The sequence below is a fragment of the Schistocerca nitens genome, chromosome 1 (genome assembly GCF_023898315.1).
Source record: "Schistocerca nitens isolate TAMUIC-IGC-003100 chromosome 1, iqSchNite1.1, whole genome shotgun sequence".
In the NCBI taxonomy this organism is placed as follows: Eukaryota; Metazoa; Arthropoda; class Insecta; order Orthoptera; family Acrididae; genus Schistocerca; species Schistocerca nitens.
Window position 1 is genome coordinate 766,580,782 of NC_064614.1, and position 22,113 is coordinate 766,602,894.

A 22,113-nucleotide genomic window follows, 5' to 3' on the forward strand; every position below is an offset into this window, starting at 1 on the left:
CCACGGATGGCCATGTAATTGTTCTCCAGAGCATAATGGAGCCGCCGTCTGATCGTCTCTGTCATACAGTACAGGTGTTAAGGAGCTGTTCATCTGGAAGGCGATGAATTCGCGTCCTCCCATCGGCATGATGGAGAAGGTATCGGAATTCGTTAGACCGTGCAAAACTCTGCCACAGTGCCGATGTCCAGTGCCGATGGTCACTGCCCATTTCTGTTGCAGTAGCTGATGTCGTGTTGTTAATATTTGTAGGAGCATGAGCAGTTATCTGTAGAAGCCCATCATTAGAGTGTTCAGTGCACTAGGTGTTCAGACACACCAGTACTCTGCCCAGCAATGAAGTCTAATCTTAGTTCCGCCACAGTTCGCCACCTGTCCTGTTTTCCCACTCTCTAATGAGGGGTGACTGCCCAACCCCACGACATCTGGACGTGGTTTCACCCTGGTTTAGCCATTTTTTTGAAGACATTCACCACAGGACTTCTCGAACACCCGAAAAATAGTGCAGTTTCCGTAATGCTCGTGCCGAGCCTATAGGCCATTATAGTCTGCCTTCGGTCAAACTAAGATAGATCAAGCTCGTTCTCCATTCTAAAGTGGGCAGCACCCTCACTAATGCTACAAGCACTTTGTGTTTGTCTGACTAACAGTCATCCTCGCCAGGTTACGCAGCTATCGCCTGGACAGGTTCATATCGACAGTACGTCGGTGCTCATAATGTTCTGATTGATCGGTATATATCTGATGCATATCATATTTTTTTCACAAGTTAACATAGATTACTTCTCACATGAGTCCAGTGCGGCGGCGTCTTGATGCTAGCGAGCAATCGTACAAACGGAGAGCCGACAGTCCTTCTTATGCTACATATATTGCAGCGCCAAAGAAACTGGAATAGGTGTGCGTACTCAAACACAGAGATATGTAAACAGGCAGAATACTGCCGTGCGGGTACGGAGACGATCTCATGAATCCATGGAGCCTGCACGGCCGAGTGGTTCTAGGCGCTGCCGTCCGGAACCGAGCTGCTGCTGCGGTCGCAGGTTCTAATCATGCCTCGGACATGGATGTGTGCGATGTCCTTAGGTTAGTTAGGTTTAAGTAGTTCTAAGTCTAGGGGACTGATGACCTGAGATGTTAAGTCCCATAGCGCTCAGACCAATTTGAACCATTTGGACACTGCATGTCAGCAGGGACAGTTGAAGCTGGCAGAGGCTCTGTAATGGTGTGGAGCATGTGCAGTTGGAGTGATATGGGACCCTGATAAGCTCAGATACGATTGTGACAAGTGACATGTACGTAAGCATCCTCTCTTATCACGTGCATTCATTCATATCTATTGCGCAATCCGACGAACTTGGGCAATTCCAGCAGGACAATGTGACGTCCCAGACGACCGGAATTGCTACAGAGTGGCTCAGAAACACTCGTTTGAGCTTAAATACTTCCACCGACCACCAAACTCCGCAGACATGAACATTACTGAGAATATCTGGTATGCTTTTGGACGCGCTGCTCAGAAGAGATCTCCACCCACTTGTCCTCTTACGTATGTATGGACAGCCTGAAGGATTCACAGTGTCAGTTCCCTCCAGCACTACTTCAGACATTAGTCGAGTCCCTACCACGTCGTGTTGCGGGGCTTCTGCGTGCTCGCGGGAGCCCTATACGATATTAGGCAGGTGCACCAGGTTCTTTGGCTCTTAGCGGAATTACCCTACCAAATTACGAGGAAAGTCAACCTTATATATTATTTCTGGATGGCTTAGCACATATGTGATAGGTATATGCCTTTTCAGGAGAAGGAAAGCAATGTGGTACTTGTGCTATTCCGTCCAAGAGCAGATAATTGGGGACTGATGCCCACAGCAGTTGAGTCCCATAGTGCTCAGAGCCATTTTGAGCAGATAATTAGCACTGCAACTATCAGATGAGAAGAAAACTTACTGGAATAGACTGAGGCTACAATATGCACGTTCAAGAATTATCTGCCGTTTGCCAACCTGGAGCAACGTCTGCTTAGACAGCTGGCACGTTTTTCCCACTGTGATCTCGACTGGTCTGCCCACCATCGTCATGAAGATGAGCAGGCTGCGTCTGAAGTGAGCATCGCAGTTGATCCAGCCACAGCTGAAGGCCGAATCAGACAGCTTCTCGCCCTGGAACATTGCAGGTCTTATTAACGGCGAATAGCATGGTAAAACTGTTTACAGTCGGTTCCATCGGTGAACCAGCGCGTGTGCCTCAAAGGTACAATGCGCATTATGACATTTATTCAGTTTTCCCAATGATTTATGTGTGGATATACATTCTGCGAGCCGAATTTAACGGAACACCTGTGTAAGATCACTTAGATTATTAATGTTACACTTGTTATGAACGTTTATTACGGTTGAGTATTGACCGAAAATGTGATTTCACCACAGTAGCAGATTAAACCCACTCGTACACTGTGCATAAAGGACGTCATTCAGTATAGTTTGTTTGTTCAGTATTATTTACTTGTGATAACAACACCAACTGTTACATCCCAATTCACACTGTACAGGAAGAAACATCTTGTTACTTGGAGGTGACGCATGTCTGACCCCACATGGTTTTAAAGAAAATAATGTTATTAAGGTTTACCAGGAAACATGGCTATGGTTAGTTGATTACTGACATGGCTAAGTGCAGCATTCCCAACAATGTAAGACTGGATTTTAAATTTGGAACACCATCATGGTAATACTAGCCAACATTAAACGCAGCCAATAGGACACCATGATGCACTGCAATAAGGAATAGCAGCATGAGCAGTTCTTTTCATTAATTTTATGGAGCAGACAATTCTTTCCAATTTGTAGTCAGTGACACTGTTAAATATACGTGTTTGAAATACGTTAAACCGAAATGAGTGAGGAGGAACAATTAATCAATTATTGAGATACTCGTTGTGAAGATAATGAGATAACTGCTCGAGCGGAATACGGCGGCCAAGATATCTTGTCTTGGCCAACATTTTAATCAATAAATTTTCGACTTACACAGTGAAAGTTACCACTGCTGACTATTTTCTCGTAGTTAAATTTGCATTGTACGATCGTATGACCTTCACTGTTACAGCATTTATACTAACTACGAGGGATGAAGTAGTGAAGGAAGCAGACGATCAAGTAGGTAAAAAGACGAGGGCTAATAGAAATCCTTGGGTAACAGAAGAAATATTGAATTTAATTGATGAAAGGAGAAAATATAAAAATGCAGTAAATGAAGCAGGGAAAAAGGAATACAAACGTCTCAAAAATTATATCGACAGGAAGTGCAAAATGGCTAAGCAGGGATGGCTAGAGGACAACTGTAAGGATTTAGAGGCTTGTCTCACTAGGGGTAAGATAGATACTGCCTACAGGAAAATTAAAGAGACCTTTGGAGAGAAGAGAACCACTTGTATGAATATCAAGAGCTCAGATGGCAACCCAGTTCTAAGCAAAGAAGGGAAGGCAGAAAGGTGGAAGGAGTATATAGAGGGTTTATACAAGGGCGATGTACTTGAGGACAATATTATGGAAATGGAGGAGGATGTAGATGAAGACGAAATGGGAGATAAGATACTGCGTGAAGAGTTTGACAGAGCACTGAAAGACCTGAGTCGAAACAAGGCCCCGGGAGTAGACAACTTTCCATTAGAACTACTGATGGCCTCGGGAGAGCCAGTCATGACAAAACTCTACCATCTGGTGAGCACGATGTATGAGACAGGCGAAATACCCCTAGACTTCAAGAAGAATATAATAATTCCAATCCCAAAGAAAGCAGGTGTTGACAGATGTGAAAATTACCGAACTATCAGTTTAATAAGTCACAGCTGCAAAATACTAACGCGAATTCTTTACAGACGAATGGAAAAACTGGTAGAAGCCGACCTCGGGGAAGATCAGTTTGGATTCCGTAGAAATGTTGGAACACGTGAGGCAATACTGACCTTACGACTTATCTTAGAAGAAAGATTAAGAAAAGGCAAACCTACGTTTGTAGTACTTGTAGACTTAGAGAAAGCTTTTGACAATGTTAACTGTCATACTCTCTTTCAAATTCTGAAGGTGGCAGGGGTAAAATACAGGGAGCGAAAGGGTATTTACAATTTGTACAGAAACCAGATGGCAGTTATAAGAGTCGAAGGGCATGAAAGGGAAGCAGTGGTTGGGAAAGGAGTGAGACAGGGTTGTAGCCTCTCCCCGATGTTATTCAATCTGTATATTGAGCAAGCAGTAAAGGAAACAAAAGAAAAATTCGGAGTAGGTATTAAAATTCATGGAGAAGAAGTAAAAACTTGGAAGAGCAGTTGAACGGAATGGACAGTGTCTTGAAAGGAGGATATAAGATGAACATCAACAAAAGCAAAACGAGGATAATGGAATGTAGTCAAATTAAGTCGGGTGATGCGGAGGGAATTAGATTAAGAAATGAGACACTTAAAGTGGTAAAGGAGTTTTGCTATTTAGGGAGTAAAATAACTGATGACGGTCGAAGTAGAGAGGATATAAAATGTGGACTGGCAATGGCAAGGAAAGCGTTTCTCAAGAGGAGAAATTTGTTAACATCGAGTATAGATTTAAGTGTCAAGAAGTCGTTTCTGAAAGTATTCGTATGGAGTGTAGCCATGTATGGAAGTGAAACATGGACGATAACTAGTTTGGACAAGAAGAGAATAGAAGCTTCCGAAATGTGGCGCTACAGAAGAATGCTGAAGATAAGGTGAGTAGATCACGTAACTAATGAGGAGGTATTGAATAGGATTGGGGATAAGAGAAGTTTGTGGCACAACTTGACTAGAAGAAGGGATCGGTTGGTAGGACATGTTTTGAGGCATCAAGGGATCACAAATTTAGCAATGGAGGGCACCGTGGAGGGTAAAAATCGTAGAGGGAGACCAAGAGATGAATACACTAAGCAGATTCAGAAGGATGTAGGTTGCAGTAGGTACTGGGAGATGAAGAAGCTTGCACAGGATAGAGTAGCATGGAGAGCTGCATCAAACCAGTCTCAGGACTGAAGACCACAACAACAACAACGATTAGACAGTCGATAGAGTAAAGCTATGTGCACAGAAATGCGTGTTTGTGGATTTATGTATTTATGAATAAATGCCCGAAGTTTACCGTCCTTAATAGAAGCTGCAACATTTTCTAAAGGTATTGATAGATGATATGAGTCTACTTATTTAATGGTAATTCAGTTTATAATATGTCTGATTGAGTGAGCTCTGCCAGCCGGCCGGTGTGGCCGAGCGGTTCTAGGCGCTTCGGTCTGGAGCCGCGCGACCGCTACGGTTGCAGGTTCGAATCCTGCCTCGGGCATGGATGTGTGTGATGTCCGTCGGTTAGTTAGGTTTAAGTAGTTCTAAGTTCTAGGGGACTGATGTCCTCAGAAGTTAAGTCCCATAGTGCTCAGAGCGATTTGAACCATTTTTTGAGCTCTGCCCCCGTTCCCTCTATGTGTAGTATTTCCACATCTATTAGATACACCTGGTTCTATTTTAAGAAGGGCGCAGCAGAGGATGAATTCCGCTTCATTATTCTCTAGCTTCTGTGACGTTCTTTGAGCCTAGTACAGATCGACCGCCCAGTGTATCCTGCATAGCAGTAACGACTTCTTGGCAGAGGATCTTATAGCTGCCACTTTTCATGACACCAGGTTGTTTATACTACGAATGAGGAAATTTATGCATAATATTTGGAAACCCAAGGAAAAGTTAGTGAAAGCTTAAAATGTTGATTACAGCATTAGAAATTTTACCTGTAAAAGATGAACTGCTCATTTATTTTCATTTATCTGTGTTGTTCCCTGGGTACACTAACGATCTGTTTTACTTTTCAGTGTTTTTACTGAGAAAGTTATCAATAACCTCGGTTTTAAATTCATTATTTGTCGCTATTGCTTTTATTGTATTAAATGCCTCTCGTAGTCATCTTGGGACATGGGTACAGAAAGGAGACTACGGATAATGTTGTACAGTTCTACATGTTTCTAAGGTAATTGCTATCGAGTAGCATCTCATTTAATTTATTTTCGTTGAGTTCAGATGAACTCGGATTTTGTATTTTAGTACTTATTTTTTAACTAAATAAGCTGCACATGATTAATAAGTTTCGAATTTCCTTTGATTCAGTGAATCTTTTGACAATTCGTTCAAAGCAGTAACTAAATTTTAGAAACGGTCTCTGAGCAGTTGTTCGACATTAAAAATAAAAATACGTGCGCTTAGTGGAAGACTGTGCGATCCACCCCACAAACATAGAATATGTGCCTAGCTTATGCAATAATTATCACAAGTTTCCCCAATTTTTTATTCATACTAGGAGAGGGAATTCTGTCTCATCTGTCTCAACGATTACCTCTTATTCTAGCCAGCCCAGATGGCGGGAAGATTACAGCCTCATGTATGAGTATTACCGAACAGCAGAGCTATAAAACTCAGGGGCTACTTTCCCCTCCTTGTGCTAGCAATAGGCCTACAGCAATGTATCAGCTACAGTCTTCGAATTACCACCAAACTCTGTGTTATTTTCTACACAAATGCAGAGTTAGGGGCCGTAAAACGATGCAATCAAATAAAAACAAAATATGTATTGGCTCTCATAAGTCTGAGCGGCGTATTCTACATCGCCACATACCTGGTCAGTTGTGATTTGACCGAAAACGCAGTACATCCCTGTCTGGAAGAGGATTGGAGGTACCGTCAACAGCGCCTTCGTAGCCTTCGTTAGATTTCCGTCTCTCTGCAGCAACTATTCATAACAGAACATTTAACTATCCGCTACCTTCATAGCCAATGTATAATTCATGATTTTTATATTACTGTAACGATGTAATATATTTACGTATATATGTACATACTCAGTCTGACTCACACACACACTCTCTCTCTCTCACACACACACACACACAACACATACGCACGCTCATACACTAACTCAAAAATGCGTAAAACACGGCAGAACAATGATGGTAGACAGTGTGTGATATAAATTATTTCCAGGTAGTTAGTATGGCTATATATGTTCCCTCCCACAGTTCAAGCTGTCATTGCAAGTTGGACCTGCAGTCGGCAAAAAATTCAAGGTTGCAATGGCGAGAAATTTAAAAATTCAAGATGCTGCTGGTGATAAAATTAAAAAAGGGCATGATGGTAGCCGTACATGTACTGTTTGTGGATACTTTATAGACAAGTTGATGGAACATTACTGTCTGATTATACTACCTTAAGAATAAACCACAACTAATCATTCTGATAAATTCCCAGCGTGAGTCCAAGGGTATTTCTATGAATTCAACATATAAGATGTGTGTTGGAAGTTTGACACAATTAAGCACATTCGCATGTCCTATTTCGTACAATATTTTATAAATAAAAAGAAATTCACAAGTTGTTTGTGTGTGTGTGCGTTTAATTGCGCAAGTGCCCATTGCGGTCTACAATTATTAGACGCACCGTGTCCCTCAGTGGTTACCGGAACAGTCTCTTCAACATGCTCAATGAGGCCTCCGGCATACACACTGAGTGTAACTCGTGTTGCTTGCCGTCGCTTGCCGGCATCTTCGTAAGAGGTACTGTTATTAGCCAAATGTTTGACCTGTCAACTTTCAATACAATCAATCCTTTTGCGTTGGCCTCCTCTTGGCACAGGGCACAGCAGGTATCCCAGAAATTGCATTTCGCCGCAGTATCTCTTTTTCGGTTTCAGTGTACTTGAGGGTTAACAGATCGGTCCCCGTTGTGCAGTGTGTCTAGCCCTCCCACTGATACGCCACTCACAGGAGACAAGATCGACATGAAGTGATAATACTTGAAGTAGCTTTGTATCTTTCGTACATGATGGTCCGGATCTCTCGAAACACATCAACTGGCAGCAGTGTCGAGTCGTTCGATAGTAGTCACTGCGATTTTCAGCTGCTTACGAACATCAGATAACTCATCCCGTGTTTCAGATCAGCATTCACAGTGGTACTGCATTGTGGCTTGTGGCTAGAACAATATTTCGCAAAACAGCAAGCAAATATCTTGAAACTAAGCGCGCACATTTTCATTTAATTTCTGGATCTGTTAATTCAAAGTACTATTAACTCCCTTTAAGAACTGATATAGTTAATACCTAAACGATATTTCAGTGAAAGCAAGAGAAAAACCTGTGATAAAAGTAAGAAATCTCCTGAAACTTTTTGGTGTTATGGTATGTAGCGTTATAGTATGGTAAATTTAGGCAGTATTTACTCCCGTTGAAAGGGAAAACGAATTATAACAAGATATGTTAGTTGTAGTATGTGTTCCAATAACTAAATAACTAACACCGGTTTACTACGAAACAGGTTATGCACAACATTAGCAAATAACAAAAAGTTTTAAAAATATACGTACGCATGCATCCTACAATTGTCAGAAACGTACCTTTCTTCACATAGTTGCAATGTGAAATTAGAGACGACTGTTTTCGAACGAGGATACTGTTGATAAAAAGCACTACGTAATTTTACAGTTGATGATATATCGCGAGTGCAGTCAGGGACTGGCAAATGTTAGAAAACACAAAATGAGCATGATACACACAAGTACAGACACAGTCAATGAAAGATTATACGAAATCTGCGCGGGAAGTAATATATTAGAATTAAGATTTACCATTGGCTCATAGATCTGGCACACATTTATCTCATACAAAGGAAAAATCTGATTTCAGCTTATATAAGATACTAAATCTTCGAGCTGGATGGACATCTTAAGTAGGATAATCAGTAACACCTGCAGTATTCAACACTCAATCGTTACTTTCTCGGTGTCAAAATTATTTAAACTGCGAAACATCAACAAAGCACTGTTACTGTTACCAAATGAATCAGAATAGCAGCTTCGGAAAATGAAGTCCGAGTTTTCTTTGCGGAAAAGCGATATAACAGCAAGTAATACAGTGATTTTCCTTACTTCACCATTATGAATACCTCTGTTCTGGTAAACATATTGATCTGCATAGCGAAAGCTCCATGAATAAAATTCTACGTGTATCACCACTTCCTACAACCACATAAAACATGTTAGCTACCAAATGTGGCCCAATGTGAGCCTACGCAGTTGATTGTAACTGAACCTTCAATAAGGTCAACACTGTGAAAGTCTTACTAATAGTTACATAACGAAGCCATCTATATACACAAAATCCCTTGCTTAATCAAAGTATTTGCAGATTATTATATTTTTCCTGAATTGACGAAACTTGTTGGAAAAATGCGAAATACATAGAAATCAAAAAAATACATAACAAAAACATTACATTAAACATCATAGTGGCATATTTAAGTTTCATTTCCTGTTCTGAATGTAAGGTAAGCTGACATTAATAAAAAGGAACATTTATCTAACAATGATTTCGAACGCATCATCATCTCCGGTTTGGTCAGTAGACATTATCGATCAAGAAATTGATGTGATGAACACATGCTACCCTAAGATGTACCAGAGCGCATTTAGTGATTGGTTACTAGAATAGTAGAGTCGACTGCCATTCACAGCCAGTTCATTGAACGATCTTCGATGGACAGTCCATGCTCAGTAGGCCACTCGTCACTGGCCACCTCTGTCGTGTCATTCTAGGATGTCCGGCCACATCGTGTACAAACACAGAACATCGCCTATGGGGCGAACTCCTGTCGCAAAAGGTTCGACAAGCTGGAAGTGGAGTGGGAAGGCTCGTTTCTAAGTGGAAGTCATCATTATGCTCAAAACATAAAAAGAGAGATACCCATTTCGAAATCGTATTATGGACCAACAGTCCCGAGCCTTTGAAAAAGTGAGATCCACTGAATGCTGTGACTCTGTAAAACAAAACCACCATGATTCGCTCATGGAAATAAATTTTATGCTAGAAACATACACCAGAGGTTAACGATGAAGAGCACCTCATATGTCACTGTGTGAGACAGAGACAGAGAGTTACACGACTTTTATCTGTGGAGCTTCGAGGATGAAAGTTATTGGTTAACCAACTAGAGAAAGTGGAGTCGGGTTTTGTAAGGAACATTTTTGTAAGTCGGTGCTTGGAATCTCCGGAAATGGGCCAATCGAAATTCAGTAAGAGAAGCAAAACGCAGCAATGCGAAGTTACCTTTTAATTAAGATTTGACCAGAACGTAATGCATCTTGGGGAGCTGCCACATTTTCTCGCTACGCCGCCGACTCAATCCGCCTGAACAGAAATGCTCTGATTCGCACGTAGCCTCTTGCGAGGGTCCTTGGTTCTGCCGCTGAATGATTCTGCAGCCATTTCAGCCTCAATTTGGGGTGCTGTGACGGCATCGAGCCGCAAACGTGAGAAAACTTGTAGGGACATTAAAGTTATTTTATAGTAACCCAGCTGTTTCAGGCTTCACTCTGGAGACTTGTATTTTAATACCAATTAACACTTTTCTTTCAACTCTTACCACAGGTGTGACATATTCCCTTCTCTAGTAATATCTGTAACATCACGACAATCAGTGGAAATTAAATAACTTGAGGTCCTATCGGTATCTTTTCCCCTGACGGTCTATGTCAGACATGCCAAGATCCTATCACATTAATTTTGCACGGGTTGCCATTTGTTCTATCTATGGTTTTGTTTCAATAATATTAATGTTTCCACAGTTCACCATTTGTCTCTCAATCTTGTTATTGGAATAAATCAAAATAATTGTAATTCGTGTAACTTGCAGTAATTACAACTTTCCCCCGTCAAGTTATTTTGGAAGACACCCTTGAATTTTTTGCAATGCCTCTGAGGTTCCCAATTCTCTCACCTGAAGTGTCACCTTACACATATTATCACGTCCCCGTGCAATAGATACAATGCTCCAACATTACGTCCCCAAGATCGTGAACCTTCTAAGACGATTACCACGTAGTTGCAAAGGAAACGAACTTTGCACGACTTAGACGATTTACTTTCTTAGCATTACCTGAGCGAACGACATTTAGGAACCTTTTGTTGCACGGTGCTTTAAGAGAAACTCATATAAGCTGTCATCATGTGCACTACCAAGCACGCAAGGGATTGTTATCAGTAAAGTAAATTACTTACACCAGTCGTGACAAACATATTGGAACATAAGTTCGCCATATTCATTAACAGAAGAATAGAGGTAGATGTGTTCATTGTTGTCTGCAACAGAGAGACCAGCCTGCAACAAAATTACAAATTATCTAAGACTGTGCGTTTAACCACTCAGTGCAAGGCATTTGCATCAAACAGTAATTTTCCGCAATACGATACGATATACAGTGCATGTATTAAGATCGAATATTACTTCGGACAGACATACATGTCCGAAGGAACAGGAACTGCGGCGACTACAGTCGTTATGAAATACATGAAATGCATTCACAGTCGTGAATATGGACAACCGTCAGCTGCATAATAGACTGATGACAGTAACTATGTGTGTCGGATCGGGTCTCGACCACGGATTTGCCGCTTATCTCGAGGAGACGCCTTACTGTTTGGCTATCCGAGAATGGCTCACAACCACATCCAATCTCCCAAGCCGGCCTAAGTGGCCAAGCGGTTCTAGGCGCTACAGTCTGGAGCCGCGCGAACGCTGCGGTCGCAGGTTCGAATCCGCCTCGGGTATGGATGTGTGTGATGTCCTTAGGTTAGTCAGGTTTAAGTAGTTCTAAGTTCTAGGGGACTGATTACCTCAGAAGTTAAGTCCCATAGTGCTCAGAGCCATTTGAACCATTTTTCAACCAAACTCCCATATGTCGTCAACCGTGTGACTACCGAATATACTGGTTCATGCATTATGTATACTTCCATAAAGGAGAGGCATTTTACGTGAAAGTCATTTGCCCTGTGTCGCCGGATAAGTACAATACTGCAGTCCCGTGTTATTCCGAATAACGATGCAATGTTCCTTTGGACATGCATGCAAGTCCGAATGAACAAACTCTGCGGCTGAAAGCACAGAGCACGTTAACAATGTACCTGTCAAAGATTTCGAACCAATTCTGCTGAGCGATGCATCCCAGCTGCTCTTGTGCCTGACGGCAGGCAACGCCTTTGACACCCGTGTCACAACAGAGCTGGTCACAGCGACTATAAATGCTCGCCGCTCAGCCATTACCAGTAATTGCAGTACATCTGTTCCCTGGACATCCAACTGCAGATGGCACCGTGTCTGTCTCCGCGCTAGTTGTCAGTGCAACCCTGGCAAGCAGCATAATCAGGTACGCGCTGGTCTCTGAGGCACCGCTACTCCTGTTGGTTACAGGTCTTGAGCCAGTGACACCGAAGACAGGTCATCTCTAGAGTGTTTTTCCCCAGCTCTCTGGGCGACTACGAGAGTCGTGGGTTCAGCGCAGTGTGCCAGGCTGCCTGACCTACTGTTCGAGGATGCTGCTGCCCAACTAACCCTCAGCCGGGTGGTGCCTTCCCTGCGCCAGCATGGCTGCTCTGCCGGTCACTACTCTTGCGTTCAGGCACAAACCTGCTGCATAATGTACACATCCACTGCCACGTTGCCAAGCGTGTCAATAGGAGACATGCTGATGTAACACTCAACTGGCTGCATGGCCCCACATGCTATCGGTATGCCGACAACAATCTTTCGTAAGGTATTCATGCCCAATAAATCTAGTTCATAATGGCCGGGTTCTGCTAACACTGCACTCACCATCCACAGGACTGGCAAACACAATCCTTGGTTCCTGCAAATGCTATTTCTGGCTAATAGTGTTGCCTCTGTCACCAGTATCATTACTACTGTTAGATGCTGATTTCTGCAGAGTATGCCGCTTGCGTAATATTAATGGCTAAAGAATCAGAAAAAAATACATCGACCGAGAAATATCACAACACCAACAAGGAGTTGTGTGACATAAATGAAACTTGGCAGGCACGATTTTTCTATCTATTCAGATTTCACGCCAGTCACATAAGAGTGGCACTAATAGCGCCGTTATAAGAATGAAAACAATATCTGCTACAAGTAAACACTGTACCGATCGTGGACGTTAGTTATCTTTGAGATTAAACGTGGTGAGTTGCTGTTGGTCGAGAATGCTTTTATGGCATCAAAGATGGCATTATCAACACGTCAGTGTTTAAACGAGGTCGTGTAATAGGGCTACGAGAAACTGGGTGTTCCTTCTGCGATATTGCAGAAGGACGTGGCAGAATTGTAGCAATTGTACATGATCACTGGCAATGGTGGTCACGAGAATGTATGGCCGCAAGAGGACTGGGCTACGGAGGGTCACGTGGCCCTATCCATTACCGCGAGGGAATACGTCTTGTTCGGCGTATGGCTTTGGCGCATCGTATTGCATCTGTGGTAGCCACTGGAGCATCAGTTGGCATTACAGTAACACAACAAACTGTTACAAATCGATTACTTCAAGGAGAGCTCGAATCCACACGTCCTGTAGCGTGGACGCAACTGACGCCAAATCACCGCGATATGCGACTTCAGTGGTGTCACATGAGAGCTCACTGGAGGGCAGGATGGAGGTCTGTTGTGTTTTCCGATGAAAGACGCGTCTCCCTCTTTGCGACTGATTGTCGCGTGTTGGTTAGAAGGATGGGGTCTGCAGCATACCTGCCTACGGTCTAGACATACTGGACCTACACCTGGAGTTACAGTCTGGGGTGCGTTTTCGTATGACAGCAGGAGCACTGACGTGGTTATCCCAAGAGCACTGGCAGCACTATACGACAGACTGATGACCCGACTTGTGCTGCCATTGATGAACAGCGTTCCAGGGGGTCTTTTTCCAACAATTTGACGCTCGCCCATATACCGCTGTCGCAACCCCACGTGTCCTACAGAGTTCCGACTTGTTGTCTTTTGCCTGATCGGTCACCGCATCTATATCCAATCGAACACGTGTGGGACATCACTGGACAACAACTCCAGAGTCATCCACAAACATGGGGGACTGATGACCTTAGCTGTTTAGTCCCCCTTAAACATCCCAACAACCACCACCACCACCATCCACAAACAGCATTCACCGTCGCTGTAGTAACTGAGAAAATGCAACGTGGAAGGAACTCCATCGCACAAACTGACATTCAACACCTGTAAAACACAAGTCGTGCATGTTTGCATCCATGCATTCAACATTCTTGTGGTTACGCCGATTATTAATGTGCCAACATTTCACATTTGCAATGGTTTATCTCGTGCTTACGTTAACCTGTGATCTTCAAAAGTTATTCCCTAAACTTCGTTACTATACTTTAATTGTTTTTGGTTTTTTGACTTTTTTCTGTCACCGTATATAGTTCATTTGTATTCTACTGCTAACCTGAGAATTGTCTGATGATGAAGAATACTCTTCACTAATCTTGAGAACAGCTCTCCTGAAACGTTCTCTGAATTATTGTCTGCAACTTGAGATGAACGACTGGTATCGAATTCGACTGACCGTTCTTTATCTCCAACTTCATATATGTGGTCATCCAAGGTTGCAGATTTCGAACGGAAAATATTGATTGTCGAAATACTCTGATTTAAGACTTCTATCTCAGCTGCAACCAACATCATAAGTCGAACGAAGAAAACGTCTAGACACAATGTAGCTTCCGCTGCTATCACCAGACAGAACGACTGCGTGACGTACAGCAATTCATACATCGGCGATGAGTGTATGTCTGCTGGTAACCAGATGGGTGTCGGTAGCTGTCGGTGGTTTTCCTGGTCTTCTTTCAGGACAACACTGGAAAGTAGCGGAGAGGCCACCCAGAACATCAGTGAAGGCACAATCATGACCTGCAAAATATGGCAAAATTATAAACTCTGACATTTGCAATTAAAATTCCTTTCCTTGTCGTGCACGAATGAATTTAAGTCACATGATGTGCAATGGCAGTTAATTCGGAATTTATATAGTCGTGTTATTGCTTTCTTTGATACACTATTTTAGACTTGTAATTCCTTAGTTCATCATTATATAGCCATTAAAAATAGCAACTTCATTGTTTTTATTATTGAAGCTGATTTTTCTGAAAAAGTTGCAAGTGATATCTCATTCCGAAAGACTTACAGTCCTCTGTTTGACTCTGTAGGCAGCAGATATACACGTTTGGGCGAAGGAAAATGTCCACTGACAGTCACCAATGTTACCAGATGAAGCCAACTGTGTCGATAGAGTCCTGTATCGCATGGTAGAAAGCGTTGATCAGTCGCAAGTCAAAATCAGAGTGAAGGAAGCTAGAAAGCGGTGCAGCCTGGTACAATCACAGAAGATTAGACATGGGATCGCGTCGTTTGTGATGTACTACAACCTAATATGAATCATATATTACACATATCGTGAAATCTTGTTTGTGCAAATATAATTTTTGTTATTAGAAATTTTAGCAGGCGAAACGAAAGAACTGCTGAGAATATGATAACCTCTTCATTTCAGTCGATGCGACTAGCAGATGGCCAGACGTTTCCTACTACTGCCTAAGCGTAGCTCTCGTTCATTTTAATGTATCTTCTGAAACAAACGGTGCATGTTCAGTAGATTGCCATAAACACAGCACATAGTGTGCAAGAATCAGCACATTCCTCAAACCGAGGACATATCAAGATTATGTTCCACAGGGTTCTGTTTCAGGTCCCTTATTGTTTTTAAAGGGTATTAGTGACTGGCCTCTCTGTATTTATAAAGATGCTAGGCTTGTTCTTTTTATGGATGATACAAGTATAGTTATTGCACTCAAGAAACAATTATTAGCTGAGAACATTGTAAATAATGTGACTACGAAGGCTTTCCCGGCGTAATAATTGATAATATTCTTCTCGGGTATGCAGCCGGATCATGACGTCTTCAAGACACAATATTTCTGCGGTCCAACTGGCCGCCATCATCAGGTGAGAGCGCTGGTGCACAATCTCGCCGGAACTGACTTCCCAGCGCAAGCGGCAGCCCATATATAGGCTGCAGAAGACCCACAACGCGTGCGCGAGAAGGTGCCGTAGCTGCCCTCTAGTGCAGTAAACATGCCGCGCCGCCGGTGGTGGAAAGAGGCGAAATCGAGATATCGCTGTCAAAAATAAAAGAAATTTTAAAAAAATTCTATTCCGACGATTGAGACGCAGACCGTTGTTTTTTAATGTCAGATAACACCGGGTCCCAAGTCTTACTTAAAAGATAACCCTTGTCTCTATTAATAAGGTTGTCGGATAAACGAATCTCTATGGATTCTTTTAAAACACAGTCCCAATAGCGAGATGCAGGGGCAACCATTTGTGTCGCATCATATTGCATTCTGTGTCCCTCGGTGAGACAGTGCTCCGCCACTGCGGATTTCTCGGGTTGAAGCAGCCGTGTGTGCCGCTGATGCTCAACACATCGGTCCTGAATGGTCCGGATCGTCTGACCAATATAAGCCTTTCCACAGTGGCAAGGGATCTTGTACACACCGGGCTTCCTCAAACCCAAGTCATCCTTAACAGAGCCAAGAAACGCTCTAAGCTTGACCGGCGGACGAAAAATACTTTTGATGTGATATCTTTTAAGAATTCTTCCTATCTTCGAGGAAATGCTCCCAGCAAAAGGCAGAAAAGCCACCGATTTGCAGGTATCTTCTGGTGGTTCAGGCGATGGTCCAAACTGGAAAGCACGACGGATCTGTTTATCTGTATAGCCATTCTGCTTTAACACAACCTTAAGGTGGTCCAATTCTTGTGTCAATCTTTCTCCATCTGAAATGGCATAAGCTCTTCTCGCCAACGTTCGCAGGACCCCCGTACGCTGGAACGATGGATGACAGCTAGAGACATGCAGGTAACGGTCCGTGTGCGTAGGCTTACGATAAACACTGTGTCCCAGTGTCCCATCATCCTTTCTGTACACCAGAACATCCAGAAACGGAAGCTTTCCATCACTTTCCACCTCCATGGTAAACTTGATGCTAGGATGCAGGGAATTAAAATGATCTAGGAGGTGGTCAAGAGCCTCTCTCCCATGAGGCCACACCATAAACGTGTCGTCAACGTACCTCCAGAAACAGGTTGGTTTTAAGGACGCCGTCTTCAGCGCCATGTCCTCCAAATCTTCCATAAAAAGGTTGGCGACTATTGGGGACAGTGGGCTCCCCATAGCCACTCCGTCAGTCTGTTCAAAATATTTGTCATTGAATAAAAAGTACGTCGACGTCAGCACGTGGCGACAAAGCCTGGTTGTGTCCTCATCCAGTTTCTCACCAATTAATTGCAAGGATTCTTCCAGAGGATCCCGGGTAAAAAGCGACACGACATCAAAGCTCACAAGCAAATCGCAGGGACTAAGAGACAAGGACTTCAATCTCTGAATAAACACCATAGAATTGGGAATGTGATGTTCGCATTTACCGACGTGAGGGCCAAGAACAGATGCTAAATACTTGGCTAGATTGTAGGTAGGAGCACCCAAGTTACTCACGATCGGGCGAAGCGGGACCCCTTTCTTATGAATCTTGGGTAGGCCGTATAGTCTCGGTGGCACGGCAGCACCAGGACGAAGTTTTTTGAGAACGTCGTCAGGTAAAGAACTCTTCTTCAACCGTGAAAGCGTCTTCCGTTTTATCCGTTCAGTTGGGTCGTCCTGCAATGTTCTGTATGCTGAGTCCTCAAGTAAGAGATCCATCTTTCCCAGATAGTCATCACGCGATAGAAGAACCGTTGCGTTGCCTTTGTCGGCTGGTAGAACTATCAGATCCTCATCTTCTTTAATGGATCGGACGGCTGCCCTTTCTCTGCAAATGGTCTCTCACTGAATTTTGATAAAACATAGTATACACAATTCAGTGCAGTAAATGACATAACACCATCAATAAAAATAAATTTAGAACAGAAGTCTCAATCTAAGACAGATTAGTAAAAATTTTTGTGTGGGTGTATTGATGAGAGGTTCAATTGGAAGAATAACGCTGTTAATCTGCTGAAACATTTCAGTAGAGTTAATTAAGCAATTAGGATTCAGCTAGGATTACTGAAAAATTTTGTGATAAATATATGAGTAAAGTAGCTTATTATGCATATTTTCATTCACTGCTTCTGTATGGTCTCGTATTTTGGGGTAATCCATTGTTAGGGAAAAACAATATTCATTGTACAAAAGTACAAAAGATACATACATACCCCCCATATATATATATATATATATATATATATATATATATATATATATATATATATATATATATATCATGTGCAATTAAACCCTGTTGGATCATGCAAAGCTTGTTGATTCTTTGTCCTTTTTTTTTCACACGGCTCTAATTTTTTCTGTTTGGGCTCTTCCTTTCCTCTGTCTATTTTTTGTGCTTCGGAGATTTGTTCCCTGACTTCGCATCTGTCAAATTTTTGCTTAAATACCTTTCTGGCCAAAACACATGAATAATTTTTCTCAGCTTTTTGTAGGTCCCTTTTGACCTCTTGTATCCAAGGTATAGTTTTGGAAAGCCTAGAGATTATTTTCATTATGGCAGCAACACCAACAACCGTTACGAAATTGTCTCGAATGAAAAACAGCCCAGAGTTGCACTAATTATGTTTATTCTAAACCTTTATCATGGTTTCTGCTATAACAATATAGCCTTCTTCAGGAGTCCTAAGAAGTGATCAAAATAACATCTAGACCAATAATAATCTATACATAAACTTCTAAAGTTACATATGTGAGTAACATATTACTTACATTAGCTTTTAAAAATGAAAAATGTCTTCGCCCAGCGGCTGCGTCAAGATCAATACAATAAAATAACTTCAACAGACATAAGCCTGTTTCGATCATAAGTAAAAGTAATGTCCTCTGCCACTACATCTGTTATACTAGGCGCATGGTCGTCAAATGTGCTACACCCTGCGCGCCATAGGTGGCTACATCATACTGTTTATCAGCAAACTAGTTGATATCTACGATAAAATATTTATAACAAGCCTACAAGAGCAAATGAAGGACCATATACTTATTAATACGACTGTCCAAGAGTTAAAATGCTGTTGCATACGATCTTTAAAGTGGTCGAACATTAACAAATTCATATAACAAAGTTCGCATCACTATTTAAAGCATCAATCGGAAACGGGGCTATTATAAGCAAATATAACTCCAGCTTACATTATACACTCTAACAGCTTCCAGGGCTAATTCTACAGGTGACCTCAGTCGTTGTACATTGTCACACTACTAATGGTTGACGATAGTTCTACGAATAGCAGTGTAGTGCATAAGTGCGGTAACATGGCACAAGACAATGAAGGGCACAGTAACATAACTGTCTCAACACAAACTACTGTTATTATGTTGACAGTAGTATTACGTTAACAGTAGTTTGTATTGAGACAGTTTCCTTTTCATCTCATTCGGCACCACTGAATACTTTGACCAGTACTGAGAATACTGAAGAGGAGGTGACCTTCCTAGAGAACACCTTGAAAAGAATCACTAGAAGACTAAGAAGTTGACCATGTTATCTTCGGAGAGACCTGTACACACAGTAGGTTAGTCAAAAGAAAATAACGTACTCAAGGCAAGTAGCTGCAAGGCAAGGCTGCTTACCCACTGTAGTACTAAAAGCCAAAATAATTATTAGGACCAGAACTGAACACTATGTTGTACAGTTAGATGAAACTGATTATCCAATAAGCTTGTTTTCAAGTTCTGATGTTACATAGATTGGTGTTTGTGTAAGTGATTTGCATTAGAGGTCAACATATTGACATCATCGTCGTGAGGTACATGAGACACGTTTTGTTCTTAATGAACACATACAGTGTTTGCAATAATGCATGTAGGTACTTTAAACACAGAAGGTTCATACACAATATAAAGAATAACATACAGCCAGTACTCAGCATGAAGTTACATTACATACACAATCGGATTGAAGTCTATAGGTTCCACTGTGATGGAAAAGTAATAACCTTCCTTTGAAAAATTGCATTCAAACATGTTCGCTTATAAAGGTGATACGTTACACCTGAGGAACACTGTATAAAGCTTACATACTAAAAACACTCTTATAAAACTTACACTAAACATTAATCTACATTTAGAGAACTTATAAAGTGTTACATAACAGTAAATATGTCGTTAAAACCTCTTCTTCTTTCCTTACTTCCTGAAATGATGTTTGGCCAGTTCGTTTGTCTGTGGTAAATTTGTTTTTTACATTCCATATGAGAAGAAGAGTCTGTAAACACTTTAGAGAGCCTTGGCACCATTTGTTTTCATGCAAATGTTACAGCCGTTTTCCAGAAAATGTTTTTCCCGAAAATCGAGTAGGTCCCATTCATTTGTAATAAAGAGAAATAATTGTCAATCAGTATTTTATTCTATATTTTTCTAGTGTAGAATGGTGGCAATAAATTCGACCCTATAAAATCGTGGTTCTTGAGGTGATAAATTAGCACAAAACTTGTGCAAACATCAGGTGGCAACACTTCGTTCTATGAATTTCCAGTATCACAGTATCAATATTCTAACACCCTTTAGTATCTTGGACATGGAGTTCGCAACCATACTTTGATCAGCAATATTGACAGAAGTGTGTGTGTCTGTGTGTGTGTGTGTATGTGTGTGTGTGTGTGTGTGTGTGTGTGTGTGTCTGTGTCTGTGTGTGTGTGTGGTGACAAAAAACGTAACACATGACGTAATTATTGTATTGTTTGTGATGATAACGTATTTTCATTAACATTTACACACTTCACAAGAATCATTAAACAATATTTAGGATGTGTAAAATATTTAATTTAGAGGTGTGTTGTACCGTACACCAAGCTAGATACAATTATCGAACTTTGGTCGGTCACAAGTGCTGGTTTAGCTCTAAATTCATGTTATGAACATATAGTGTGTGTGTGTGTGTGTGTGTGTGTGTGTGTCCGTGTGTGTGTATTTAGATGTGGAAATACTGCCATATTCATCCTATAGGTAATTCTTTCGATTAATAATTTTGAAAATGTCGCAGATGATTGTGATGCTTTTGAGCACTGCCAAAATGACTGATATGGGGCTGCATTGGGATTGGCTTCTTCATTCTTAATTGTTGCTAAAATACTACGTTGTGATCGGCTGTTTTGTTTTGATAATACATTGTTACTACCTATAGAGGGGATTGGGAAGTAGGAGGGCATGTCGTGATTTGCCACTTGACGATGATGACATTACTGATAAGGTAGATGAGTTCACTGAAAAGAGCGGTGACGTCATTAATAAAGCAGTGAAGCTTGTGACATCACAGGTGTGACACTGACCTGCTCATATGATGTCAAAATGTAAACAAAATACACTGGAGAGTGCCTTGCTATTTTGCTTCACTACTACTTATACTACTGCTATTACCACTTCTACAACTACATGTCGAATAGGGAATATAATGGATCTCCATGTGAGCAAACATAGTTGTCAGTATTGAAGAATTATAGCTGTGTTATAAAGCCCCAGTAGAAAACTGTATTTACTTAAGAGTAAGAAGCCGTTGCTCATACATTTCTAATTGTTTTCTGTTTGTTTAAGAGTTTCATTTCTAATTGCGTTACAGGAATATACCTGTTGTCTAATATGTACTGAACAGGCGACTCCATATATGAAAGACCAGAATATAATATTATTTGTTTACAATTGAAAGCAGTCTGTAATCCGTGCACATCTCTATGTGACTAAAAGCTAACCAGGATTTACCAATCTCAAATACATTAAGAAAACAAAAATTTGATCGCATAATGCTATACAAAGTTTCAGATTCATTCAGTATTAAAGCTATCAGTGTACACCATTTGGAAATCCACGTCTGTTCGCAGAATGCTTTGCCTTGTGTTTATGCATTCTAACTGCCTAAATACTCCTTCGCAAAACAGACGACATATAGATGACATTTCTGTGTGTATTGTCACTTAGATAGTTCTGTATCTATGATTAAGGGGGGGTAGGCCCTCAAACGGGCCGTCTTGGACCAAGAGAGACACCACAAGACATTTTAATTTCCACTGTCTATACTTTTACGAATAAATTCATAAAACTATGTCAGCATGAAAAGGAAGTATTCAGGTTTCACAATCATAGCAGTGGAAGTTCAAAAGCATAACAATTTCTTTTTTACATGTGAAACTTCATCATACTTTCACTTC

At 41.5% G+C, this 22,113-nt stretch overlaps 1 protein-coding gene across 1 annotated transcript in view; it reads right to left on the reverse strand.

The window, feature by feature from the left end:
• LOC126200350 (odorant receptor 2a-like) overlaps positions 1-22,113 on the reverse strand; it is a 57,901-nt gene that overhangs the window by 1,228 nt on the left and 34,560 nt on the right. Inside the window, exons 4-7 of the mRNA XM_049936704.1 lie at positions 14,315-14,778; positions 11,088-11,187; positions 6,657-6,770; positions 2,004-2,159 (exon numbers count right to left, since the gene is read on the reverse strand). Of these exons, the coding sequence (XP_049792661.1) occupies positions 2,004-2,159; positions 6,657-6,770; positions 11,088-11,187; positions 14,315-14,778 (834 nt within the window). The remainder of the gene's footprint in view (positions 1-2,003; positions 2,160-6,656; positions 6,771-11,087; positions 11,188-14,314; positions 14,779-22,113) is intronic.